General features: G+C 46.6%; 5 protein-coding genes and 1 non-coding gene across 15 annotated transcripts; 4 read left to right on the plus strand and 2 right to left on the minus strand.

Annotated features, from left to right (window-relative positions):
* Positions 1-3,046: 3,046 nt before the first annotated feature.
* On the minus strand, positions 3,047-7,894 carry LOC112882847. Of its 10 annotated transcripts, none has more exons than XR_003226722.1 (7): positions 7,760-7,894; positions 7,123-7,191; positions 6,910-7,021; positions 5,476-6,761; positions 4,380-4,518; positions 3,565-3,749; positions 3,047-3,380 (listed from the first exon to the last, which is right to left on the minus strand). XR_003226722.1 is itself a non-coding variant. In XM_025948005.1 (3 exons), exons 1-3 carry the CDS (start codon positions 5,808-5,810, stop codon positions 3,702-3,704), a joined length of 444 nt encoding a protein of 147 aa, XP_025803790.1. In that variant the 5' UTR covers positions 5,811-6,890; the 3' UTR covers positions 3,047-3,701. The 10 variants fall into 10 exon arrangements, 1 of the variants encoding a protein (XP_025803790.1); XR_003226723.1 differs by having other exon boundaries at positions 4,380-5,105; XR_003226727.1 differs by having other exon boundaries at positions 3,047-3,749; positions 6,604-6,761.
* On the plus strand, positions 7,678-10,887 carry LOC112882846. The gene is made up of 3 exons (XM_025948004.1): positions 7,678-8,538; positions 8,826-9,046; positions 10,051-10,887. Exons 1-3 carry the CDS (start codon positions 8,148-8,150, stop codon positions 10,696-10,698), a joined length of 1,260 nt encoding a protein of 419 aa, XP_025803789.1. The 5' UTR covers positions 7,678-8,147; the 3' UTR covers positions 10,699-10,887.
* A 548-nt stretch (positions 10,888-11,435) lies between these two features.
* LOC112882850 lies at positions 11,436-12,803 on the minus strand. Its single transcript, XM_025948008.1, has 3 exons — positions 12,621-12,803; positions 12,447-12,508; positions 11,436-11,891 (listed from the first exon to the last, which is right to left on the minus strand). The coding sequence occupies exons 1-3, from the start codon at positions 12,715-12,717 to the stop codon at positions 11,772-11,774; spliced, it is 279 nt and encodes a 92-aa protein (XP_025803793.1). The 5' UTR covers positions 12,718-12,803; the 3' UTR covers positions 11,436-11,771.
* A 4,516-nt stretch (positions 12,804-17,319) lies between these two features.
* Positions 17,320-18,498, plus strand: LOC112881733 (calmodulin-like protein 5). Its single transcript, XM_025946568.1, has one exon. It carries the CDS (start codon positions 17,379-17,381, stop codon positions 18,249-18,251), a length of 873 nt encoding a protein of 290 aa, XP_025802353.1. The 5' UTR covers positions 17,320-17,378; the 3' UTR covers positions 18,252-18,498.
* Positions 18,499-19,397: 899 nt separating this feature from the next.
* TRNAI-AAU lies at positions 19,398-19,471 on the plus strand. The gene has a single exon. It is a non-coding gene; the product is annotated as a tRNA-Ile (tRNA).
* A 197-nt stretch (positions 19,472-19,668) lies between these two features.
* LOC112883599 (exosome complex component RRP41-like) lies at positions 19,669-22,583 on the plus strand. Its single transcript, XM_025948926.1, has 7 exons — positions 19,669-19,935; positions 20,333-20,411; positions 20,943-21,045; positions 21,134-21,254; positions 21,779-21,867; positions 21,952-22,101; positions 22,181-22,583. Exons 1-7 carry the CDS (start codon positions 19,782-19,784, stop codon positions 22,268-22,270), a joined length of 786 nt encoding a protein of 261 aa, XP_025804711.1. The 5' UTR covers positions 19,669-19,781; the 3' UTR covers positions 22,271-22,583.
* Positions 22,584-22,840: the final 257 nt, after the last annotated feature.

The following is a 22,840-nucleotide window of genomic DNA, read 5'->3' on the forward strand; positions in this document are numbered from 1 at the left end:
CTTGATTGGTTCCTGCCTATGGCCTGTTCTTGGATTGTTAAAACAAATTCAGAGTTGGGTCGCGTGTTTGTTACTTGATTGGATTGACGCTGCATGTCACTAATAGGATCCATTGCATTTGACCATAGAAATATTATGGAGAGCATCCTTAGACAGCCTATGACTTCCAGATACTCGAGAGAATTTCGTATCGTATAATCGTAAGCATCTGCCATGGCCGTACCTCACAACTTGCGAGCTCTGTGATTCGATTGAGAGCAAAGCATCATCTACAAGCATACGAAATACAAGTATGAACCATTTTTTTCCATAGTGGATTCATCTAGAACAGTAGCGCGCTATGGTGAAGAGCCGTAGGGTTGATGGAGAGCGACACGGCGGCACTCTTGCTTCTCCTCCATCGTGGCGGCCAAGAAGACCACCTTCTCCGCAGGCGCTGGAGAAGCCAAGTCTATCCCTTTGAAACATGCAGAGTCGTTAGATCGAAAGCTGATGTCGGATATTGAGGCTAAAGTTACGTTGTGAAGCAAAGTCGCTCAATCCGAGTCCTGGAGCTAGATCCAGGACGTAACTGGCGCCCTCATCTCATCTCTCCGTTCTCCATCCTACGGCTCGCAATGATTTCAAGCATAAAGTTCCAGGACTTAGTAAAAATGCCGCGGCGTGAGGATCATCTGCTGCGCCGCGCCGGAACGCCCCCCGCCCCGCGGCTGCTCCATGTTCGTCCTGTTGGCCGCGGGTGCCCGCGGCCGCATTCGCCGAGCGCTGCGCGACTCGCTTGGTGCAGAATCTCACAGCTAGCTCGCCACGGTCGTCGTCGGTGGTACGGTGCGCACGCTTGCGAACCGGTCTCGGGTGGACGGACCGGTAGTCTAGCTCGCGGTCGGCGTGCGGCACGACACATCATGTGAGCTGTAGGCGCTTCCGCACACGTAGTTGCTCGCTGCCTCCGCATGTCCGTCATTAGCGGTCGAACTGAGCGACTTGAAAGCAGCAGCAACGAACGAAAAATTAAGCCATACCAACAAAATTGAAAGCACATGAGACAAGAGAAGGCTATGGCAATCGATTTTACCAATTTTTGGTGCAAACTGCAGACCAGCGTTGATGGATTTGGATGGCGGCGGCTAGTTCCCTGAGCAGAGAGAGAGGGAGAAAGGAGAAATTGAGGAAGACGATAGCCAAGTTGCATGCGTGCGTGGGTCCCTTGAATCATTAAATGCTTTGAATCCTTGTGAACTGTAGGATGGAGAATGGAGAGGCCAGATGATGCACCTGGCTCCGGCAGGCACAGTGCGACGCACTGCACGGAGCCTGCAGCAGCTACCACCACTCGCGCAACTGCGCAAGCTAGCGCGGAGACAACCAGCCACAGCGCATCGGTGCATCCCACCCTTTGCAGTACACAACCCAACTGCAGGGCAGCAGGGGGAAGTATCCGTGCCGCTCTCTCCTGCCGCCGCCGAGCTGAGCTGATCCGTCACTGTCGCAGTACATATTTAGCGTGCGGGAGTCGGATAGGATCATGGCTTAGGTTGTGTTTAGTTCCGGACATAAAAAAAAATCTTATCATTTGAAAGTATTAATAAATTTTAATTTTAAAATTAATTACAACTTCTGGTCTAATTCGGGAGACGAATCTAATAAGGTATATTAATCCATGATTAGCAGATGGTTACTATAGCATTACTGTTGCAAATTGTGAATTAATTAGACTTATTAAATTCGTTTCGCGAAATAGCCCATCTGTGAAAAAAATTTATAAACAAATTTTATTTAGTACTTCTAAATGGCAAAATTCTTGTTAATGTGATAGGACTAATCGAGGCACCGTAGCATTAAATCTTTTATAAATTCGGATTAAAATGAACTAGAATTTACATGAAACTAGTTTTTTTACCTTACTAGAAACCCTCTCAAATAGCCTCTAAGAGCCAGAGATCCACACCCTGATTCTTTAGCTATAGCTCCCAAATTCTAGAGTAATTTCTGTAGGGAGCGAGGCGGAGAAAATAAGAAATGATTTTAGTGTAGAATGAACGGGAAGTAAGGGATCAGGTGTTTTACTCCCACCTCGAAGTGTAAATCCAGAGATGATTCTTGTGCAGCCGGACAAATCAAGTTGTGTCTTTACCGTTTGGTACAAAGTCATGGAATCCGCTCCGAATAAGCTGAAAGACCAGCTGTACCAAACAGAATCAACATTCACCACTAGCTCATTCAGCTTCCTCTTCTTCATGCCCGACCGTCTTTCGCCCCGACTGGCAGCTACCTTTGCTGTCGTGTTGTCCATCTACCGCCCACCACCGACCTGCGACCCGCCCTTTCTAACCAAATCTTCTTTTTGCCTTCGCCATCGGCCACCACCCATCGGGAATCCCATCCCATCCAGCCTCCTTCTCTAGAGCCGCCGATTATGGAAATCTGGAAATCCAGAAACCCTAATCTTAATCCCGTCGACCTCGACCACCACACGACCGTCAGCCGCTCCTCCCACCTTCTACCCCCTCCCCTCCTCTAGCTCTCACTCCTCCAGCCGAGCTCCTTGCCAGCGCGCGTGAGACGGGGCCACGGCCGGCGTGACCGCGTGAGCGAGCAGAGGGAGAAGGAGATCGTGCGGCCGCACAAATCTTGAACAACGGATGCCTCGAGGCTTCCGGGCTACATAGGTTCTACAGTGTTGAAAATCGTGCACATAAGCGGCACACTAGCGCGCAGCAGGTCAAGTTATTGGGCCGATTGACTCACCAGCCTGCTCGCACTCTCTTATCCTCTCAAAAGACGGAGAGGGGTGTGGTGCTACTCTTCCTGCATCTGTTTCATACTCTCATCTCACTGGAACATTCGGCGCGCTTTACGCGCCCTATCAATTCATCAGTCATCGAAATAATTCATAAGTCATCTAAATAGTAAGATCCTACTTAATGGTGACGCCCTATCAACTCATAAGTCATGTAACTGAATAGTAAGATCCTACTTAATGCTGTGCGTCACCGGATTCCAGCGCATGCTTATGTGAGAATTTGAATTACTTAACCAAAATAAATTAAATAAACATGTCCACGCTAATAGAATATGCTTGTTTCAGCAATGAGGAGTGCTTAAATTCTTCTTGTTGCACAGTTCAATGTACATTTCAAACAATGAACAGAAATTCAGCATCTGTAGTGTGGTCTAAATCCAATAAACCTAACAAAATCTTCACCAAGCAACCTTACAAAGTTCAGCTAAGCAAACACCCCTTCCATCCGCATTGTGTGAGTGTGACAGGAACATTTAGCTCCTTTTTTATCCACAATCAAAGCAAGACGATACGGTCCGATGTTTTGAAATACGCACAAGAGGAGCAAATTCTATCTTCAATTTCGATGCCCTGAAAACTGCAAATACTATTCACAGTCAAATTCATGTTGTGTAGGAACCTCCATGTTGCAAACAAATGAAAGCCGCAGATATCTGGCTTTAAGTTTCTGGTGGCTTGAACTGGCCTTCACATAAGTTCTTTAAGCATGAACTTGGAAAACAAATGAAATACAACTTGTTTGCATATTGCAATTTGTTCACCTAGGCATCATATTGACTTGTTAAGAAGAATCACAAAATTCCCCCCACATAAGTTTGCCAGCTGAGAAGGCAATGCAAATATGTGCCTGGCTTCATGCCATTATGTTAAAGCACAGGTCCAGGTGGTATGGATCAGGCTACCCATAAGAACATGCATCAAGCCCCCACCAAGAGCCACAGTAAACCTGAAACAAAAAAGGTTATTATGATGAAAACTAACATTATTTTTTACTTACTTTATGTACTGCATCTCACTAAATTGAACTAATGCATCATTTGGTACCAATAGATGTGTGCTTTGCCAGGTCTGAAAGCAGTCACAGTCACAACGTCTAGTAATATTTTCAGGCTCCATTCGGAATGACGAGGTCCTAATTTTACCCAGGAAATTATATAGTGCAGTACATCTGTTTTTCAGTTCAGTGAGTATCAATTGTCAATGTTGTGTCAACTCCTGAGATGCATTGCACTGTCAAAGTGGTCTAGAACAGTCGGTGTTTAATTTACTTTTGCAGTCACACTTCTTATTTTGGGTTAGAAAGTTCAGCTCACTTTACAGGATGGTAAAATTTAGTTAAAAGTAGGAGTTGTAGCATGTTAGCTTGAAAGTCACTACATAATGCTGAGCACTAAGTTTGTTGCTTGCACACATTGCGTTAAGGAAGGCAAAGCGGATCATTTTGCTTGGTTGTTGTGCAGGAGAGTGATGCTATGTTAACTGCTGACCATAGTCTCTTCATGGATTCAAGATAACTCTAACATGGTCTGCCATTAAAACAGAGATCTAGTGCAAAAGTAAAGAGTGGTGCTCTCACCTCAGAAATGGAAATGTTGTTTTGAAAGTGATCTGACAGTCCAAAAATCACAGCAGGAAGCATAAGCCTTGGGTTTGAAAGAGTTACTCCAGCCACACCCAATATCTTCCCTATTGTATTCTTCAAATCTTCAGAACATCTAGCAAGTAAGAGTCAGAAGTGGCTGTTATTGGCCTTATTGGAATGGTACCATGCTTAATTCGTTCATTATATGCAAAGCTAAAATGGATCTTCGTATATGTTACAACCATGATCACGGTATATCAGAATCAGAACAACAAAGAATGGAAACAAAAATTAGCTTGCAAGTCAATTTTCTCTGTGGAGAATATGGCCATAAACTATAATGGCTGATTGAGTAGTCACAATAACGACAATCTACCAATAACAATTATTGGGCTCACAATACGCAGAAGTGGCAACATCAAACTAATACCCTTTTTTCAAATTAGGGAATGGTGGGCTTAGAGAGATAATGGAATATGATTCTAGGAACTTGAGCTGGGAACACTAATCAAAAGGAATTGTTGCAGGAAAGCACAGCTAGAGAGCTGCAGCTATTTTTCCTCAACAACACATTACTTGGAAGCCACCTCTATCATAACCAGTAAAAGAGATGCAGGAAAAAGAAAGAGGAAAGATTGCTGTGGTTGCATCTTAACGAAACAGATGGAGAGATTGAGGTAAAGAAGAAGATGCAAATCCAATGCTTGGCGTGGTTGCAGCCTGGAGTAAAGAGGAAAACATGAAAGATCAGAGATTACTCTAACTCCAAGGCATATCAACGAACACATGGTGAGCACATACCTAGATGACAAGTTCTTGAAGGTTCACAAGACAACAACCAAGATGACTTAAACACTTAACAAATAAGCAGCTAATTCAGAAACGAAAGAGGAAGCTGATTTTTTTTTGTAAAGGTCAGGTTGTGCAAACCAACCGATATCATAGAATCAAAAAGAACATGACTAAGGTACCCTAAGCTTACTGCTCTAAACTAAACAGCTCTGTTCTAGACAGAAGCGAAGATGAACAAGCTAAGGATTACTGCATATGGATGGGGGAGAAAAAAAAATCAAAGAAGACACAAACTCACTTTGAAGCGCTCCTGATCCAACTCAAGATCCGTTCTCACAGCAGGCACAAGGAAGAGAAGAAATAAAATGCCCAGTACCGTGTTGGGGTAGGGCGGGGAGCGGAGCAGCTGGGAGAGCTCGATTGGGTCGTAGGGCCAGGCGGGTTCGGCGGATGCGGGGGCGTCGGATGAGGGTGGAGTTGGCAGCGGTCCCGCCGGAAGCTGGAGTTGGAGTTGGAGTTGGTCGCGGATTCATCGGAGAGGAGGATCTGGGCGTAGGGCTGCTGGGCGTTGAGGAGCGCTGGGTGGTCGGGGAACTGGTAGAACTTGTCGTCGATGTCCTCCTCCATGAGCATCCTTGAGATGAAGGGGAGGACAAGGTCGTCGGAGGAGGCCGGGTCGTCGGCGTCGGGGAAGACGGGGGAGTGGAGGCGGCGAGCCAGGAGGCACGCGGGGAGCACCGAGATGCGGCCACTGCGGCGGCGGCGAGGAGAGAAGGGAAAGGAGAGAAGAATGAGGGAGGGTATCAAGGCTACAGGTGGTACCGCGGGTTGATTTTGCAAAGTTGGCAGAGGACACCTGGCATCGCGGGAGGCGCCGAGCGCTCTCGTGCGAGGAGGAGCCAGCTCCCTTTAAGAAACCCGGCTACGCTTGCGCGCCTTATCATAATCATAATAATATAGCCTATATCAGTTTTTATAAATATTTATTATTTTTGTGAAACAATTACTCCTGAAATTTTGTTACAAAATATGCACAAAAACTTATACAAGTTTAGAAATAAAAACTATAGGGATTCTTTCTCATGTTACAGTGGTAGGCTTGTATTACAAGATCTTTCAACTGTTATACACAAGGATTTGTCATAAGAAAATCATACAAACATTTGTTTATAATAAAAAACATATACTCCGTATATATGAACTGGTGTGGCACATATTCAATCTACAGAAATTCAAATGCTTACATCAAGTGAAACAACTTGTCCATCGCAGGGCATCTTGTATAAAAAGGTAAAGGAATTTGTATCTTGTATTAAAAGGTAAAGGAATCTGTGCTTCTTTGGTGATAATGAGCTGAAGCAAAAAATGGCCAATACGATAGCAAGTATGCAGAGATACAGTCTATGGGTGTTATGCTACAATTTACCCTCTCTTGTGTGCTATTTGGGATACAGTCACCACCAAACCAGTTTTATCAGTAAATACTTATGAGTAACACCCAAGCCTATGCCCGGCAGGAAGTTGTCTGGCTCGATATCACGGTAAAGAAACCCCCTTGTGTTGCATGTACTCTACCCGGGCTATCTATATGAAATCAATGGGAAAAGATTAGCTTGGTTGTGAAAATCCAGAAAATAAGGACTCAAGGTTGATTAACATCTTTACCATAGGTATGCTGCGATACAGATAAAAAATTAACAACAAAATGGATGATACCGTAAGAGAAACTTACCATCTGATGTGCTAGCATAAGTACTGTTTAAGAGAGAACATTCTGTTGCAGAAGTTGAATAATTCTTCCAGACTTGGACCATGACATTGTACTCCCTCTCCACTCCAAATCACTTCAAATGAGAAATTCCAGTTGAGGATTGGAGTAAAAAATTATGTTAAACCGGTGAAAACATATGAAACAAAGGAGTCATATGCTGTTATTGGTACTTACTTCCCCTTGGAGAAGCATGTATAGCATTGACTCATAAGGAAGCCGACGATGCCTTGATTTCACAGCTTCCTGATAAAACATGAGATGAAGAAAAATGATGAGGTAGCATGTCCTGGGCTAAAAAAGGACACTTTGCCAAGATTAAAACTGACAAATAATATTGCTTGAGCAATGAGCATTCGAACATATTAACACCTAGCTACAAATAACTGTCAGGTATCATCAACTATTCAACTGTCTCTTTTCTTTTTTTAGAAAAAATTGCAGTAAAAAGGAACACTCAGATCAAATCAAGCTTGAAAGTTAAAAAAGGAAAAATTTCAGAAACACAATTTTCCACTTTAGATCTTAATTGGACAAAATCTCATAAATTATTTTTATCAGATACTATACCAACCCATATAGCAAACTTAGATCAAAAGAACCACCCCATGTCTAAGTTCAGTGATTACAGCTTGTTACTTTGTTGATTGAGGTTGGCACCTGCTACTTTTTAGGCATAAATTGTCTATTAAAATCTAGTGTCAGGTATGCTCTAGGCACATGCTCCTGTTCCAGACAGAAGCGAAGATGAGGAAGCTGAGGATTACTGCATCTGGATGGGGGAGAAAAAAAATCAAAGAAGACACAAACTCACTTTGAAGCGCTCCTGATCCAACTCAAGATCCGTCCTCACTGCAGGCACAAGGAAGAGAAGAAATAAAATGCCCAGTACCGTGTTGGGGTAGGGCGGGGAGCGGAGCAGCTGGGAGAGCTCGATTGGGTCGTAGGGCCAGGCGGGTTCGGCGGATGCGGGGGCGTCGGAGGAGGGTGGAGTTGGCAGCGGTCCCACCGGAAGCTGGAGTGGAGTTGGAGTTGGTCGCGGATTCATCGGAGAGGAGGATCTGGGCGTAGGGCTGCTGGACGTTGAGGAACACCTCTCTTTACTAAACCCGATAAGAAGAGAAGGGTTTCCTACCCAGATCTAGAGGAGCGGCGGCGGCGGCGAGGAAAATCGTTACCGTCCCCCCTTTCGTCCGTGGGAGATGGAGAAGCCGAACGAGGTGTTGATGAGGGAGGCCCTCGGGAAGAGAAACTGCCGTGATCCTGAGGCAGAATCCCACCAGTTCCGGGCAGATGAAGGCGAGAACAAGGAGGTCCTGGCACGTCTAGCTTGGGAAGAAGCGTTTTGGGATGATTTGGAGCAATCTTACGGTTCACGGCCGGTGAGGAGGGACACGGAGCATGCGGAAACGAAAGCTTCTTGGAGGAAGATGGATCTGGCGACGGCATCGCAGAAGGCGGCGGCGGCGGCGGCGGCGGCGGCCTGGTCGGAGGATGAGGAGGACGACGACGACCCGGACCGTGAGGCTCTCCGATTTCGCAAAAGATGGAACTACATTTGGTCCGAACATTTCGGTTCCTTCGAGGATACCAGTGAGTTCTCGAATATATCTTGCATCTATCTATCTATACCCTAATTAGGTTGACTTTGGCTCGCGATAGATGTAGTTATTATTATTTAACAAGAGTACTTCTGATGTCTGATGGGTGTCTGATTATAGATAAACATAGGATCAGAGCTCGACCTGTAAGCAACTATAGCAGAAATAATCTGATCATAACTCGTACCTGCACATGCTGACTATTGTTGTTATCTTGTTATCATTACTGCTGTTATTGAACTCGATCTTAAACTAATTAAAATCTCCTACTACGTGCAGCTCTTATCCCCCCTATGCGATTTACCGATGAGCCTCCGGTTGAAAGACTCTACCCCTCCACTACTCTACAGATCTTTTCAGCCAAGGTTGCAGGAATAGGAGGAGGCTTCCAGTGGCCTCTCGACGTGTTCGGTCTGGTTGCCATACGCGACTCAGTTGATGAAAATCGGAATATTATCTTCCAGCGCTCGAGGGATGAGTGCCAAACCATCACTGGGGAGGTTCGTAGTAAATCTTTTCATTCAATGTTTTGGTTGCATAGCTGCACTTCTGCCTAATGCATCATGCACGAACTTCCAGCAACTGCCTGCACTCGGTATATCATTCTTTCATTACCAAGCAACTGTGCGATTAGTCAATTACTATGCCATTTAACCAGCAGGCCCACAGGGTTAACATCATCGATGAAGCTTATAGATGAGAGCCTGTTATATCAGGTTTCATTGCCTTAAGGAAGTTCATATAGCTTTTGTCTGTGGGTTTGATCATAAATACATGTATGCAACGAAATAACCATCTCTGCAGCACTAGTTAGTCTCAACTAATTACTGATCTGAGTGTCCCACTCACTCGTTAGGCTCAACTAAGTATTGATTCAACACACTGACTGAAGTTCTTACCTCATCATATTGGTACAAGGAGCAGATGTGTTCCAGGTTATTGTCATCCCTAGGGAAGCTAGATGGGAACTCAAGGCCTGAAGGCCCTTTACATAATCCCCACAGCACATAGAAGACCTCCTGACTCCATTTTCTCGTCCTATCTCTGTTAAACTATTGACAGGAAATTGACTCCCAACTGTACCCTTGGGAACTCAAGTTGCATGATCCCCGCAACACGTAGGTCTCTTGACTTCATTTTCTCGCTCTATATCTGTTAAAAATTGGTCATATTCTTGTATTCCTGTGCTTTAGAGTGTCCCCCCCCCCACCCCCCACCCCCCCATCTCTTGGCCTGAAAACTTTTCAGGCTTATTTCTTCAAAAAAAAAACTTTTCAGGCTTTGTTTGCTAGGCTTTCTCGGAAATCTGCATAAGACACATTTTATTGAGTTATATTATGATTGTTTGCGTAGAACAAAAATCATGTCATTGTTGTCAATAGTGGATTAAGCTAGCATTGTTATCTTACATTTGATAGTATATGCACCATACATTTTCAGTGCTGAATGTTTCTTTTCTTTCCTTGCACTTAGGGTCACATTTTTGTTTAATTGTTGCATGCAGGATCCATATTTAGAGCTCACAGGTCCTACCCGTGCTGTGGTGTTGTGGGATCCTTTGACCATCGAGGTTTACCTAAGAGTGAAGGGCCCTTCTGAACTCGAGGATAAAACCTTATGCTTCCTTGCTGAGGGAATGATATGCTTAGATAGGGTAAATTCATGCCTGCTCCATGAAACTTGGACTAGCAAGTATAGCACAATGGAGTTTACACTTGGGCATATTAATGCCTCTGTCGAGGCCACAATATCTGTTCGAGTTGTTGATGGCTCATGGCCAGATGGTTTTCACGGCCAGTTTGTTGCCTGTTTGGTCGGTACTCATTGGTTTGATGAAGTGCCTGCTTTTTATAGTAGCACCAGTGTTGATGACAAGGAAATTGTCCTGCTTAGTTTTGGAGATGAGAAAGTGCCTGCCGTGGTTGATGGTGTGATTGAGCTTTCTCGTCGTGTTGTTTCTGTTGAAACTACAAGCAAACTGAAAGTTTCTGTCAATGCATGGCAAGATGATAACAATGCTGTGGAAGCTTGGGAGGAATTTAGTGCCAAGGAAAGAGGTAGAAGCTTCGGTACGCTTGACGTTGGGTTTTGTAAAATGGACGTTATTGTGGGCTGGTCACTGGTGACGGATTATCCGGAACCTCGGCGCTGATGTGAAATAGTATTTCAATAAGTTTCAAAATGATGGAGCATTAGCTACTGCGTCTGAACTGGTATTTATGTACTGTAGGTGTTGCGTTTGAAGTGGTACTTATGTATTTTAGGTGTCGACTCTGAAGTGGTACTGTGTACTGAAATAAGAGATAATGATGTTGACATGCTGTGATTCTGTGTGGGCAAAGCTGGATGTTTCTTTATGTACAAGTACCTTTCTGCAAACATGATGATAGACTGCATCTGCTACATCTCTGTACATTTGAGCTATTTTGGGTGACAGTTATTTTAAGGCAACGGAAGGATATAGCCAAAGAAATGGTTATGTCTGGTGCCGTGTCTAATGGTAACTACTTGGCCTATCAAATGACTTGCAAGTGCAAATTGTAAAAAAAAAATGTTTGAAGAAACGATAGTTCGTTTGGGTCTGATCGAAGAGCAGCATCCCAATATCTGCCTCTGCTGACGAGCCGGGCACCATTCTTCGTTGCATTGGGTCACACTCGCGTCTGATCTGAATTCTGAAGTACTGCCAGTCTGATCAATCTGCTGGTGATTTTCTTGCAGTTCTCTATGTTGGTTTTTGTCGTGGGAATGATTGACACGAGTTGCTTCCTGCTATCTCTGGTGTCTTGGTCAAGTAATAAGCACCATCAGGATTTCAGAAAAAGGACGAGAATATGTGTCTTTTGGAGGAATATATGGTCAGACGTCATTGTTTAACAACTGATCAGATGCTACTGAAGGTCTGAAAGTTCAGTGTGTACCTGTCTATCCAGAGAATTTGCAGATACTTCAACCATACAACTCTTAATCTAAGTAGCAGAATATTCATCGAGCCCTGCTCTCAAACAGAGAGCTTTCTATGTATTTCTTTGGACTGTGATGCTACTACGCAAGAATTCAGGCAGGAGTCAGGCTACAAATCTTAACGAAACGTTCACGCTACGAATTTACACTTGAAGGTTGCTACTATTTTTACTAGCTGATAGACAACCGATGATGAGTTTTCTAAACTCTGTACACATCATCACGGTTCAGCAATAGCTGGCGATTTGTCTTTGTCATTGATCATGGGCCCGGGGCTTTTGGTGTGTGACGATCATTCGGGCTTGAACCAGGGTAGTCAGTTATCTGCAAAGCCATCCTTCCAAACACCTCGTCAACCAATGTGTTGCTTCTCCAATTGTCCTGCAATATTTTGTGATCAAGCAGTAATAAGATCAGTTCTAGCGGAAGGGATCGCTTGAATTCATTCAGGTAGTGTTTATTTTCTTCTGAACATACGTTACAAAGAAAGAATTACAAAAGAATGGTCTGAACATCTAGCATAACTTACGCAGATAGAGTAATGTACAACGTAACCAGTGCCGAGGTTTCTCTAGACATCTAGCATAACTTATACATGAACAAGCTTTTTACTGTTTCAAAAGTATGCTTCTGAACATGGTTCAGTCTTACAAGTATGCCATATCATCATTGTTTGACCTTTGAGTAACCGTTAGTTTTGACTCAAAATTCAGTACACCAATGATGAACTCGAACCACACTTTCAGTTACTTGCATATTGCAGCTTAAGACCTCTAACTCTCAATCAAGTTACTGTTTCTGCGCTTAGCCCACACTGTACAAAGACACAGGTAAATGAACGAACTGTGATTTAAATTCTTTAGGCCGTGAACAACAAAATTAAGCAGCTAAATCTCAAGCAGTTTATTTGTAATACTGGAACTAGTAGACAAGTACCTCTGCTGCATCTTCAGCGCCCTCTAACGCTGGAGCCTCAACCATCCTCGCTCTGAAGCCCCCTTCATCCACATCAACAATAGCACAAAACCCCAGTTCGGACATCAGTCCACAAAGAACATCTAATCGTGAAACAGACGAATAAGAAGAAGACGATATTTGGGGGTGAATTACTTGTGAAACGAGCTGCATGAACGGACGCGACGAGGAGATGGAGAGCGAGCAGGATCACCAGCAACCGGCCGGCTGCCAGCCTCGCCATGGTTTCCATCTCAGGAGCGTGTCCGACTCTTGGCTTGACGATGCGTCAGGATTAAATAGCTGCGACCTGCGAGGCCATGGTGTGGCCGCCCTCTTGCGTGTTGGACAGTCGACACCTAATCATAGAGCACTGGAAAGGAAAACGCACGGGGAAAAAGGAGTCTTTTTCTGACGCCCATCATCACCACAAACGCAATTGGCCGCCTACCTAACATGACTTTGTTCACTGGTCTTGCAAAAGATAAAGAGTCACAGCCCTACTAGCTGCTAGCGGTAGTAGATCCGGAGCAGCAGATGTAGACAATCAAGGGTAGCATCCCAAGATCTCTGCATCTGCTGACGCACCAGGCACCATTCTTCTTCTTTTGCATTGGGTCACACTCACACTCACGTCTAGGTCTAGTTCGGGACCCAGTGCCAGAGAATGATCTGAATTCTGAAGTACTGCCAGCTTGATCAATCTGCTGGTGATTTTCTTACAGTTTGGTTTTTGTCGTTGGAATGATTGGCACGAGTTGCTTCCCGCCATCTCTGATCAAGTAATAAGCATCATCAGGCTTTCAGAAAAGAACGAGAATGTGTGACCTTTGGAGAAATATATGGTCAGATGTCTTTGTTTTTTTACCTAATGCCACTGGCTTTTATGCGTGACACGAGTACGACTACATAGGATTCGAGGAGATAACAGAAAATGGGAGGGATGGTGGCCACTAGGATGAAGGCAGATGAGGCGATGAGGTCAACCGTGTTCATCATGCGGTTTGGTTTGTAAAGCAGCTGTCAGGTTGATGCAAGCGAGTGATTGCTTCTGACCTTTGGAGGCCCCAACGAGCGGCTGAAACAAGCGCTGAGCTACGTGTTCAGTTGTTTGTGGGCTCCGCGCACAATTGGTTAAACACCTTTTGTAGAATGAATGTGCAGTTTCCTGCAAGAAGTTAAGAGTCATCTTCCCCTCTTAATTGATTGGCAGAGCTCGTTCCATTTGCGTTCAGAAAAAAAGAAGTTAGTCGTCATTTTTCCAGATTCAGGACTGAGTACCTATACAGAAGCTAATGCATGCTTAATTATACAGTGTAAAAGTATGGCCGTGAGGGCACCGAGGTAATGAGATTATTCACTGATGCTAACCTGCCTAGTGTTGCTGTTGCAGGAAGGCTACGGCAAAGTCGCTTAAAACATTTGGGAATACCACTACTGTACTACTAGGAAAAATAGGATTTCATCCACTTTTCCTTGGCCTAGATATTGTAGGTTTGCTTTTGCCTCGAAACTGTAGGTGCCTGGAAATTCATAGGTGTATTAATGGCATTGAGATTTTCGAAGTGGATTTATTGACGGCCGACGAAAAAGAGGATCGCATCCACCAGCTGTCGACGAGAGCATACGTATCATCTCTCCGGCTGCGACTCCTACAGCCTTGGCATGGCGAAAGAAACACAAAAGCAGCTAAAAATCAATAAAAAAATGATATTTCAAAAAAAAAGAACAAGAGAAATCAGCGAAAAGAAAAAGAAAAGCGAAAACATTCCGGGCCAGACAGCCGCAGAACAAGCCCAACACACACAATGAGCCTTATATCATTATCAACAGTCCACGAAGGAAGTACACGCGTTAGAGGCTCAGCAGTGGGCCTCCGCTCGCCGCAGAATTCCGGCCCATTTTGTTCCGTCCCGTGCGACCCATGAGCTGAAACGTCATCCTGCCGCCTGCCCCGCCGCCGCCACTCCCGCTAGTGTGTGTGAGATTTTCCACCGATGAAGCTTCACTGAATCGCGTGGACCTCCGTTTCCTGCAAGTCTCCTGCAGAGTCAAGCCGCCGTCCTTCCTCCCGTCCGATTCTCCAAGAGGACTAACGGTGGAAAAGGCGATCAGGCGAGCGAGGAGGTTGCCTTACCAGCCACCAGGATTAGGAAAGCGAAGAGGGGTCAGAAGCGCAAGCGCCGGTGGACCCAGCCGGGCCGGGCGCCGGACTGGACGCTTTCGTGGCAAAGCTTGGCGCCGGTCAGTGGAGACGGGGTCGCTGTAAACCGTTGAGCTCAGGTCGAGCGCCCTCTCCAGTCTCCACGGTTCGAAACGATTGCGGCGGGCGGTCGGGATTTGGCCAGGATATTCCACTCCCTTCCCCACTCCATGCGTCTGTGCAGCCATGGATCACGTCCCTGTCGTCGCGGTTAGCAGCCTGCACGGCTCTTTCCTCCCATTTCATCAGCCGGATCGACCTGGCGTTTTTTTAAAAAAAAAAAAACTCAGGTAGACGAGCGAACTGAAGAGCACTCCAGATAATGTTAGTTTGACACGGCCCTGTGCGCTATTTCAGATGCATCTTCTCTCGAACGGCCGCCCAAGATTAATTCCTTAACCGACAAAAGTTAATCACGACATGCTCCGGCCGGCCGCTGCCCGCGTTTGGTTCTGAGGTCCGTACTCGTTCAAGGCCCCCAAACCTTCAGCGTCATTTCCAGCCGGCCTGCCACTACCTCCCAATTATTTTTCCCGTTATGATTCTCCAGCCACCACATACCGACAACACTCGTACGTACACGAAAAATTCGCGCCAATGTTCGAGTTTTGAATTTACTTGTTCAAAAACAGCAGCAGCATAAATAAAAATTAAAAAAATAGAAATGAACTACACTCCAAATCATATATGCCGCCACAGCTGTCGATCTGCGGAACAGTATTTCGCTGTCTGGCAACTTGCAATCCGCTGTCTCCGTCCAGCTCAAGCTAGCATCATGCTCTCATTTCGTAATAAACTCACTAGTTAACTACTCTCACTTAGCAGCCAGTTACTTAGCCGTCGTAGCAAGCTCGTGCTCGATCAGATCTGTGGGTGACCGTACCGCGCGCGGCGTGGTGCCAGCTAGTCCGTTCGGCAAGGAGACGGGCCACGCACGTGGCGGCGCCAGATCGTGTCCATGACGTACGCGGGCACGCGTACGGCGTCGCGCAGGAGGGGGCTCGTCTTTCGACGCTCACGTTAACCAAGCTGGATCGTCCGAGCGCACGCTGGTAATTAAGCCGCGATGCCATGCGATGCGATGTTTTGCACTGACCCTGACCAGCCGGGACAGCGCCCCGACACACGTACCGGCCAGCGTGGCCGCGCGAGGCCACTGGCCTAATCTCGCTTAGCGCTAATCCTGGCTCGGCCCGACACCAGATCCGGATCAGCGTACGTGCAGCGATAAAGAATGGGAATTGGGGCCAGCAAGAGGGGCAGGGTCGCCACTAATCTATGGCTAATCGCTTTGATTAATCAGCTACCAGTCGAGTGTGTGTGTGGTTATCGACGTGCGCGCGTGCGATCCGGATGCTCTCTTGCGAGCCAGGGTAGCTGCACGTCGGCAGCTCTGGCTGGGAGCCTGCTGGGATGATGACAAGGGCTCAGATCGTAGTAATTTCGACGGGGATTCTCTTTGCCCGGCCTCTGAGGGACGGGCAGCTGATGGTCACTTGTATTTACGCTTTTATTGTACCGCTACTACGTAACTCTGCGCTGCTAAGCAACCTGCTTAAACATCTCAGGTGGTGACTGCACATTGTGGTCGGCAAAAAGGGCTGCATATATATACGTTTTACAATTGCCACCCTTTTCTTGTTCAGGTAACACAGTGGCGGTAGTAGAAACATTTTGCTCATCTCACCTATATATTGGTCAATATAGCCCGCAGGTAGCAAGTTATATTGCTGTACTACTTGACAAATCGCTCCATCCGATTTAAATACATGCTATTTTTATAACTATATATAATTACTTTCAACTTTGGTTATAATATACAATGACTTTTAGGAATTTATACTATAAAGATAGATGTTACTGCTACTTTCCCCATAAATCAACAATATACTATACATTTAACAAAAAAGAAATCAAAATACTTAATTATCATTATCTGAAATATCGAAATTTCATCCCATAGATCATAAATGTATGCTAGATGACATGTATTTTGAATCGACTGGAGTACTGTGTATACTTGCTGTCAGCTAGCGGCTGGGATTTTTGTGTATGAACTCAGGACTTGGATTGTCAACTGTACAAAGGCTCAATCCCACTCCGAAACCAAACAATCCAGCACGAGTGCGTTTCTTATTTTCACACCGCGCGGTTGGTTTAATCCATGGAGTACGGCTGAAAGTTTCACACTTCCACACCAATTACCCGAGACGACAGGAAGCTCGCATGCATTTTCACGCTCCTACAGGAAGCTCCGATCCACACACGGCACGACGACTGACTTATCCGAACATAATCTCACCGTCTTCATGCCAAGCACGTCGGGGTCACGCTATCACAGCGACAGGCCCCTCGCAACAGCAACATCCAAAAACGAATACGTGGACTCGGATTTAATCCGATCAGTTCGGGAAGTGTACTACCACTGCCGGCTAACCTAAACACACACCACACTTTCCCGGAAGCTTCCCAGCAGGGAGGGAGCGCGCAGTGTCAACCGATCCATCCACACGAATTGAACCCGCACCCGGCGCACCCACCCCTACCAGTTTCCTCACATTTTCTCGCAACCACACTTATTCCACGCCCCCTTTGAACAAATTTCCTGAGGGCATTGTGCAGCCCAAGTGGTCACGTAAGCTATCCCTGGCAGCCCCAAGTACTTCGCGGAAGGAGACGGGCACCTTCCTCCCTCCTCCTGCGCCCAGCCAATGCAAGCCGACGCCACCATGCAAGTCACCTTCCTCCCCGTCCTCCCCGCCAAAGCTGTCGCACCTCGCAATATTCCTACCCCCCTTGCCCTCCCCCGCGGGTCATATAAAGCTCGCCTCCCTCCCCCACCGTTCCTCCAACAAGAACCCCGACGCACCATCGCAGCAAGCTGTAGCATTCGGAGCAAAGGCTCCCTTCGTTCCACCTCGTCTACACTACAGACCGACCACAGAGCAATTAAGCTCGAAGATCTATCGATGGCTGAGAGGAACGCGACGGTGCGGCCGCTCCTGCGCCGGATGCTCTCCTTCCGGGAGCCGCTCCTGCTCATCCCGTACCTGCTCACCTTCCTCGGCGCCGCGGCGTCGGCGTTCGTGCGGAGCCACTCCTCGCTGCTGCACGCTCTCGCGAGGTCGCTCGTCCCGTCCAAGTGCGCGTACAGCGCCTCGCCTGCTAGCGGCGACCTGCCCGCGCCGCGCCGCGACGGCGACGAAGCCGAGGAGGAGGAGGCGGCGGCGGCGGAGGACGCCGCGCTGAGCAAGGAGGAGGTGGAAGCGATCATGGGCGCGATCGGCCTCGCGGCGTCCGGGCGCGGCGAGGGCCTCGCGGCCGCCATGGGCCGGGACGAGGTGTCCCGGCTGTTCGACGCCGAGGAGCCGAGCTTCGCGGAGGTGCGGAGCGCCTTCGCGGTGTTCGACGGCGACCGCGACGGGTTCATCGGCGCGGCCGACCTGCAGGGCGCGCTGGCGAGGCTCGGCGTGCGGGAGGACGCCGCCGCGTGCCGCGCCATGATCGCCGCGGCCGGCGGCGGCAGGGACGGCCGGATGAGCCTCTTCCAGTTCGTCGGCTTCCTCGAGAACGGCTTGTGTTGAGATCGAGCCGGAGGAACTGACTATTTACTTCATTTTTTCCCCTTTCTTTTCGTCGGCTCAGTTCGTGGCAGGAGATGTGAGAGTAGTGAGTGTGTCCTCGGAGAGACGGTGTTGGTCCTTGCGTGTGTTTTTTTCCTCCTGCCATGAGTTGGGGGTGGATGGACATGGACTGTGCAGCGATTAACGCACTAATTCCCAAGCTAAGCAAACAAATCAATGGAACTAATTTGCCCGTTGCCAAGAACAACTCACCGTGGTGATCTTCTACCGTGCCTGATGATTCTTGAATGCCTTCGATCACAAAATTCCTTTGAATGGGAACATGGAAGATGGAACCCACTGTTCGATTCGTAGTCTACCACGCGCGCCTACAATTTCCGCGAATTGGGGTCAAAATCATGAGCAATAATTTCAACATTCAAGCATTGTTTGGTCCGGTCCATTTCATCAGGTCACAACTTTTGAAGTTTTGATGATGTTTCCTTCTCCTGCTGGTGCCGGCCGGATCCAGAAATCCACAGGGTGCTGGCGGCTGGCCTGCTGCCATCTTTCCAGGAAGCTTCCCAGGGAGTTGGCCGCTGGCGCTGTGGAAACTTGCTGACACCGACGTGCCCGGACCGGTCCAAACCGGAGGACGTAACGAGCCAGGGGACGGTCGCTAGCACAGGACTACAGGAGTACTAGCACTAGCAGCCCAGCACGGCGGTGTGGCCGGCTTGGAAGCTGACGGGAAACATCGGTGCCGGCCGCCGCCTGCACGGCGAGGTGCACGCTGCGATCCATCGCCTGTCTGGACTGGAACCTCAAGACTCACGAGGGTGTGATCGATCGATCTCTGTAGCTGTGAAGGTAACGGCGCATGATAAACGACGACCCGGCACGGCAGATCAATCGTCGCTGGTCTCCTTGCGTGAATATATTCTGGCTCTCTATCGATCAGAAAGAGAGGAGTCTAGGAATTGGCTGCTTTTATCATGAGATTCTGATCGTGGGAGGTATGCGAGATATGCAGTAATCTTCACTCCACACGGCCTAAATAAGGCGAGCAATTTTCAAGTACCGTGCGTGCGGTATACGATTCCTTTGCACGTTGCGCCGGCGGCTTCTCAGCATCATCACTTCGTCAGTCAAGAAGGGGATCGGCTAGGCCTATTAGCTCAGTTGGTTAGAGCGTCGTGCTAATAACGCGAAGGTCGCAGGTTCGAGACCTGCATGGGCCATGTTTTTTTTCTTCATGGTTTATTTTTTTGCATTTTAATAAATCTTCTATACTGCACTTCTTATGGGCCGATGAGCATACACGCTTCTTGCTGCTGCTGCTGCTGCGAGTCTGTAGATAACCACTGGCCCATAGGTTTAAACTCTCTGGGCCTAATTTCATGTTGTAAGGGAAGGCTGGCCCATAGGTCCAAGCTTGCCAAAAACCCTAAGCACACGTCTCCACTCTCCAGCTAGTCCGGCGCGGGGCCTCCGTTCCGCCGCTGTTGTTCGACCAGGCCACCGGCGGCGGCACGCGCGTAGTTTCCGGCGATGTCGGCGCAGGCGGGGGCAGGGACGTACTCCCCGGCGGCTGCGGCGGGGGACAAGCGGCGGGAGAAGAGGGAGGAGCTGCGGCGCCACCTCGCCGAGGATGCCGACTGGCCCCGCGCCGACGGACGCTCCTTCCACGACTGCCGGCCAGCGTGTAACTCCCCGCTCCCCAGCCTCGGCTGTATTCTTGCGCCTGTGTACCGGCCACCTCGTTAGAATGCTTATGCTAAAGGATTGTGCATTCGGTTTGCTCTCCAAAAACCTGTACTGATGGTGTTCGACGCTATGCGTGAGGAGTGGGGGCATGTCTGATGCCACGCGGATATGCCATTCATCTGGTTTTAACCTTTTTTTTTGTTAATTTGTTGTCAAATGGTTGGATTCCATGCCCAAGTTGTCTGCACTGAGTCATTTATCCTAATGTAGTTTGCTGCCTCTGGAATTCTGCGTCGATAATATCTTGATATGAATGAAGCTGTGTTCTATGGGGTTTAAATTATACAGTTTGATTTGGGCGTAGATACATTTATGATTTAAAATGCGTCTTGCAGTTATGCAAACAGGGCCAACTACGGCTGCATCAGGGTCTGCTTATGCGGAATTTGGGAAGACAAAGGTCATTGTATCAGTGTAAGTGTAACATCATGTACATCATGATTCCACCTAATATTCAGTTGTTTTATGTTTTGGATATCGTGATGTGAAGTTGTGTTTCATTGCTTCAAAGCCTCGTGTTTCATTACTTATATATTTGTTACTACAAGTGTAGAATTTGTCTTGTTGAAGATTTATAGTGGCGTCTTTGGAGTTAAATATTAGCAAGTTAGGGCCAACCGAAGTAGGGATGCAAGTTAATAAGCACCAGCTTTTAACGATTCATTGTCAGTTGGGTCTATGTACATGTGTTTCTTGTCATTGAAGTGCGGAATCATGATTTAGCTGTATGCTACTTATGCTCTATAATCACTAATGGTGTTTAGCTATAAGGTTAACTGTTGCTCACCGAAGAAATTTCTTGGGCTCTAGTATGTGCTTCTTAGCACTGTAATGTTTGAGTTTCCTATCTTGTTTATGAACTTGAAAACTTGTTAGATTCTGTATTTATTTTGAACCTGTCTTATTGATTGATTGTTCATCTTTGTTTAATGATTACCTCTGCAGGTTCGGGCCAAGAGAAAGTAAGAAAGCAATGATGTATAGCGATGTCGGTAGGCTCAATTGCAATGTGAGCTATACAACATTTGCCACTCCAGTGCGTGGACAGGTACACTGTTTACTTACCTCTTGTTTCTCTGTTTGGATCATCTGCTGGAAGGTATTTTTGGACGTGATAGCATTCATCTTATTCCCAGGGTGCAGACAACAAAGAGTACTCATCAATGCTTCATAAAGCTTTGGAAGGCGCAGTAATGCTACACACTTTTCCAAAGACCACTGTTGATGTTTTTGCCTTGGTTCTTGAGTCTGGTGGCAGTATGATACTATCCTAGCCTTTGCTTTTGGTGATAAGTATAGCACAGTAGATCTTGCATTTTGTTAAGGAAATGCTTATTTTAGTTCACTGCTCTTGTAAATACGTTGAAATTCTGTTCAGCACAAAGAAGTAGTTACATCTTTCTAAGATTCTAGAGGCTCTCATATTGTTGAGCTTATGAGATAGAGTCAGCGCTTAGTTGTAACTAACAAATACTAGTTTGAACATGCCATTTATACCCTAGTATTTACTTGTTCTGCAAAACCGAGTGCACTTATTTGTGTTTTGATTGATAAGGCGGTAACATACTTATTTGCTGGCATAAAATAGTGATTCACCATTTTTTTCACCTGAAATGAACAATTTTACAGTATGACCATGACAGTATGTTGCTGTGCATCTCATCTTAACTGTATTGTTTCAGCGGAAACCTGTCTTATGTGACTAAATTTTTCTGCATGAGTTTCTTTGCTAAAAAAGACCTGAACTATGTTGGACCTTACTAGCAGTTGTTTCATTTCAGGTGATCTACCCATCATCATATCATGTGCTAGTCTTGCACTAGCAGATGCTGGAATCATGATGTACGACCTTGTTACATCTGTATCCGTGGTATGGCTCCATGTTGTCTCTGTTGTTTCATACTTGACCATCAGTTAAACTTGAGGATGATCATATTTTACTTTCTCGCGCCAGTCTTGTTTTGGAAAGAACATCATCATCGATCCAATGTCAGATGAGGAAGCATGGCAAGATGGAAGCCTCATGGTAGCTTTCATGCCAGCCCGCAAGGAGATCACCCAACTCACACTGACTGGAGAATGGAGTGATGGCAGAATCACCAATGTATGCCCTACCTACTGCACTAGCATAGGTAGTATATAAGCCGTTGCGATTACTAACATTTTGTTATGTTCATCAACAGGCGGTAGAGCTCTGCATGGATGCTTGCAGTAAGCTTGGTGACATACTGCGCGACCGCTTGAAGGATACTGCCACCTTGACGAGCGAATGACATTGTTGAGGCAACACTTGCAACAACTATCCTTAGCTGTACAAAAAATCTGTAGGCAAGGGAGGCTGATAGTCCTGATGTTTGAGTGAGCATACATGGTTATGGTGATTGATTAATTACTTCCATCATGGCAAAAGAGTGAACTTTCAAACCGGGAAGAAGTTGCAGGGTGGTGTTTCTATCATGTAATGTACTCCTGACTTCTAACCTTTTGGTTTTCATGAATCGCCTGTATTTTTTCTCTGTACTGTAAGACTTTGCTCTACCGTATCCTGGATTCTCAAGATCCTGATCTTTATTTTGGGCTCAAGAGCAAAACCTCATTTTTGTTTCCATGCAGTTTTAGTTTGTTTTGGATGTGGCAACGTCACATGACTTACTATGTGAATTATACTATTATACATATAAAATCCCTACATTTTAGGCGGAGCAATAAGGACAATATTGCACAGAATAAAGTGGTTGGCGTAGTTCACGGCTAGGTTATCATAGAATCTTATTTTTTAGAAAAGTGAAATCCAGATAAGCAGAAATCAAGAGGGCCGTGACGTTGCCGACTACGCGGTAGCA

Source organism: Panicum hallii, chromosome 2 (assembly GCF_002211085.1).
Source record: "Panicum hallii strain FIL2 chromosome 2, PHallii_v3.1, whole genome shotgun sequence".
Classification (NCBI taxonomy): domain Eukaryota; kingdom Viridiplantae; phylum Streptophyta; class Magnoliopsida; order Poales; family Poaceae; genus Panicum; species Panicum hallii.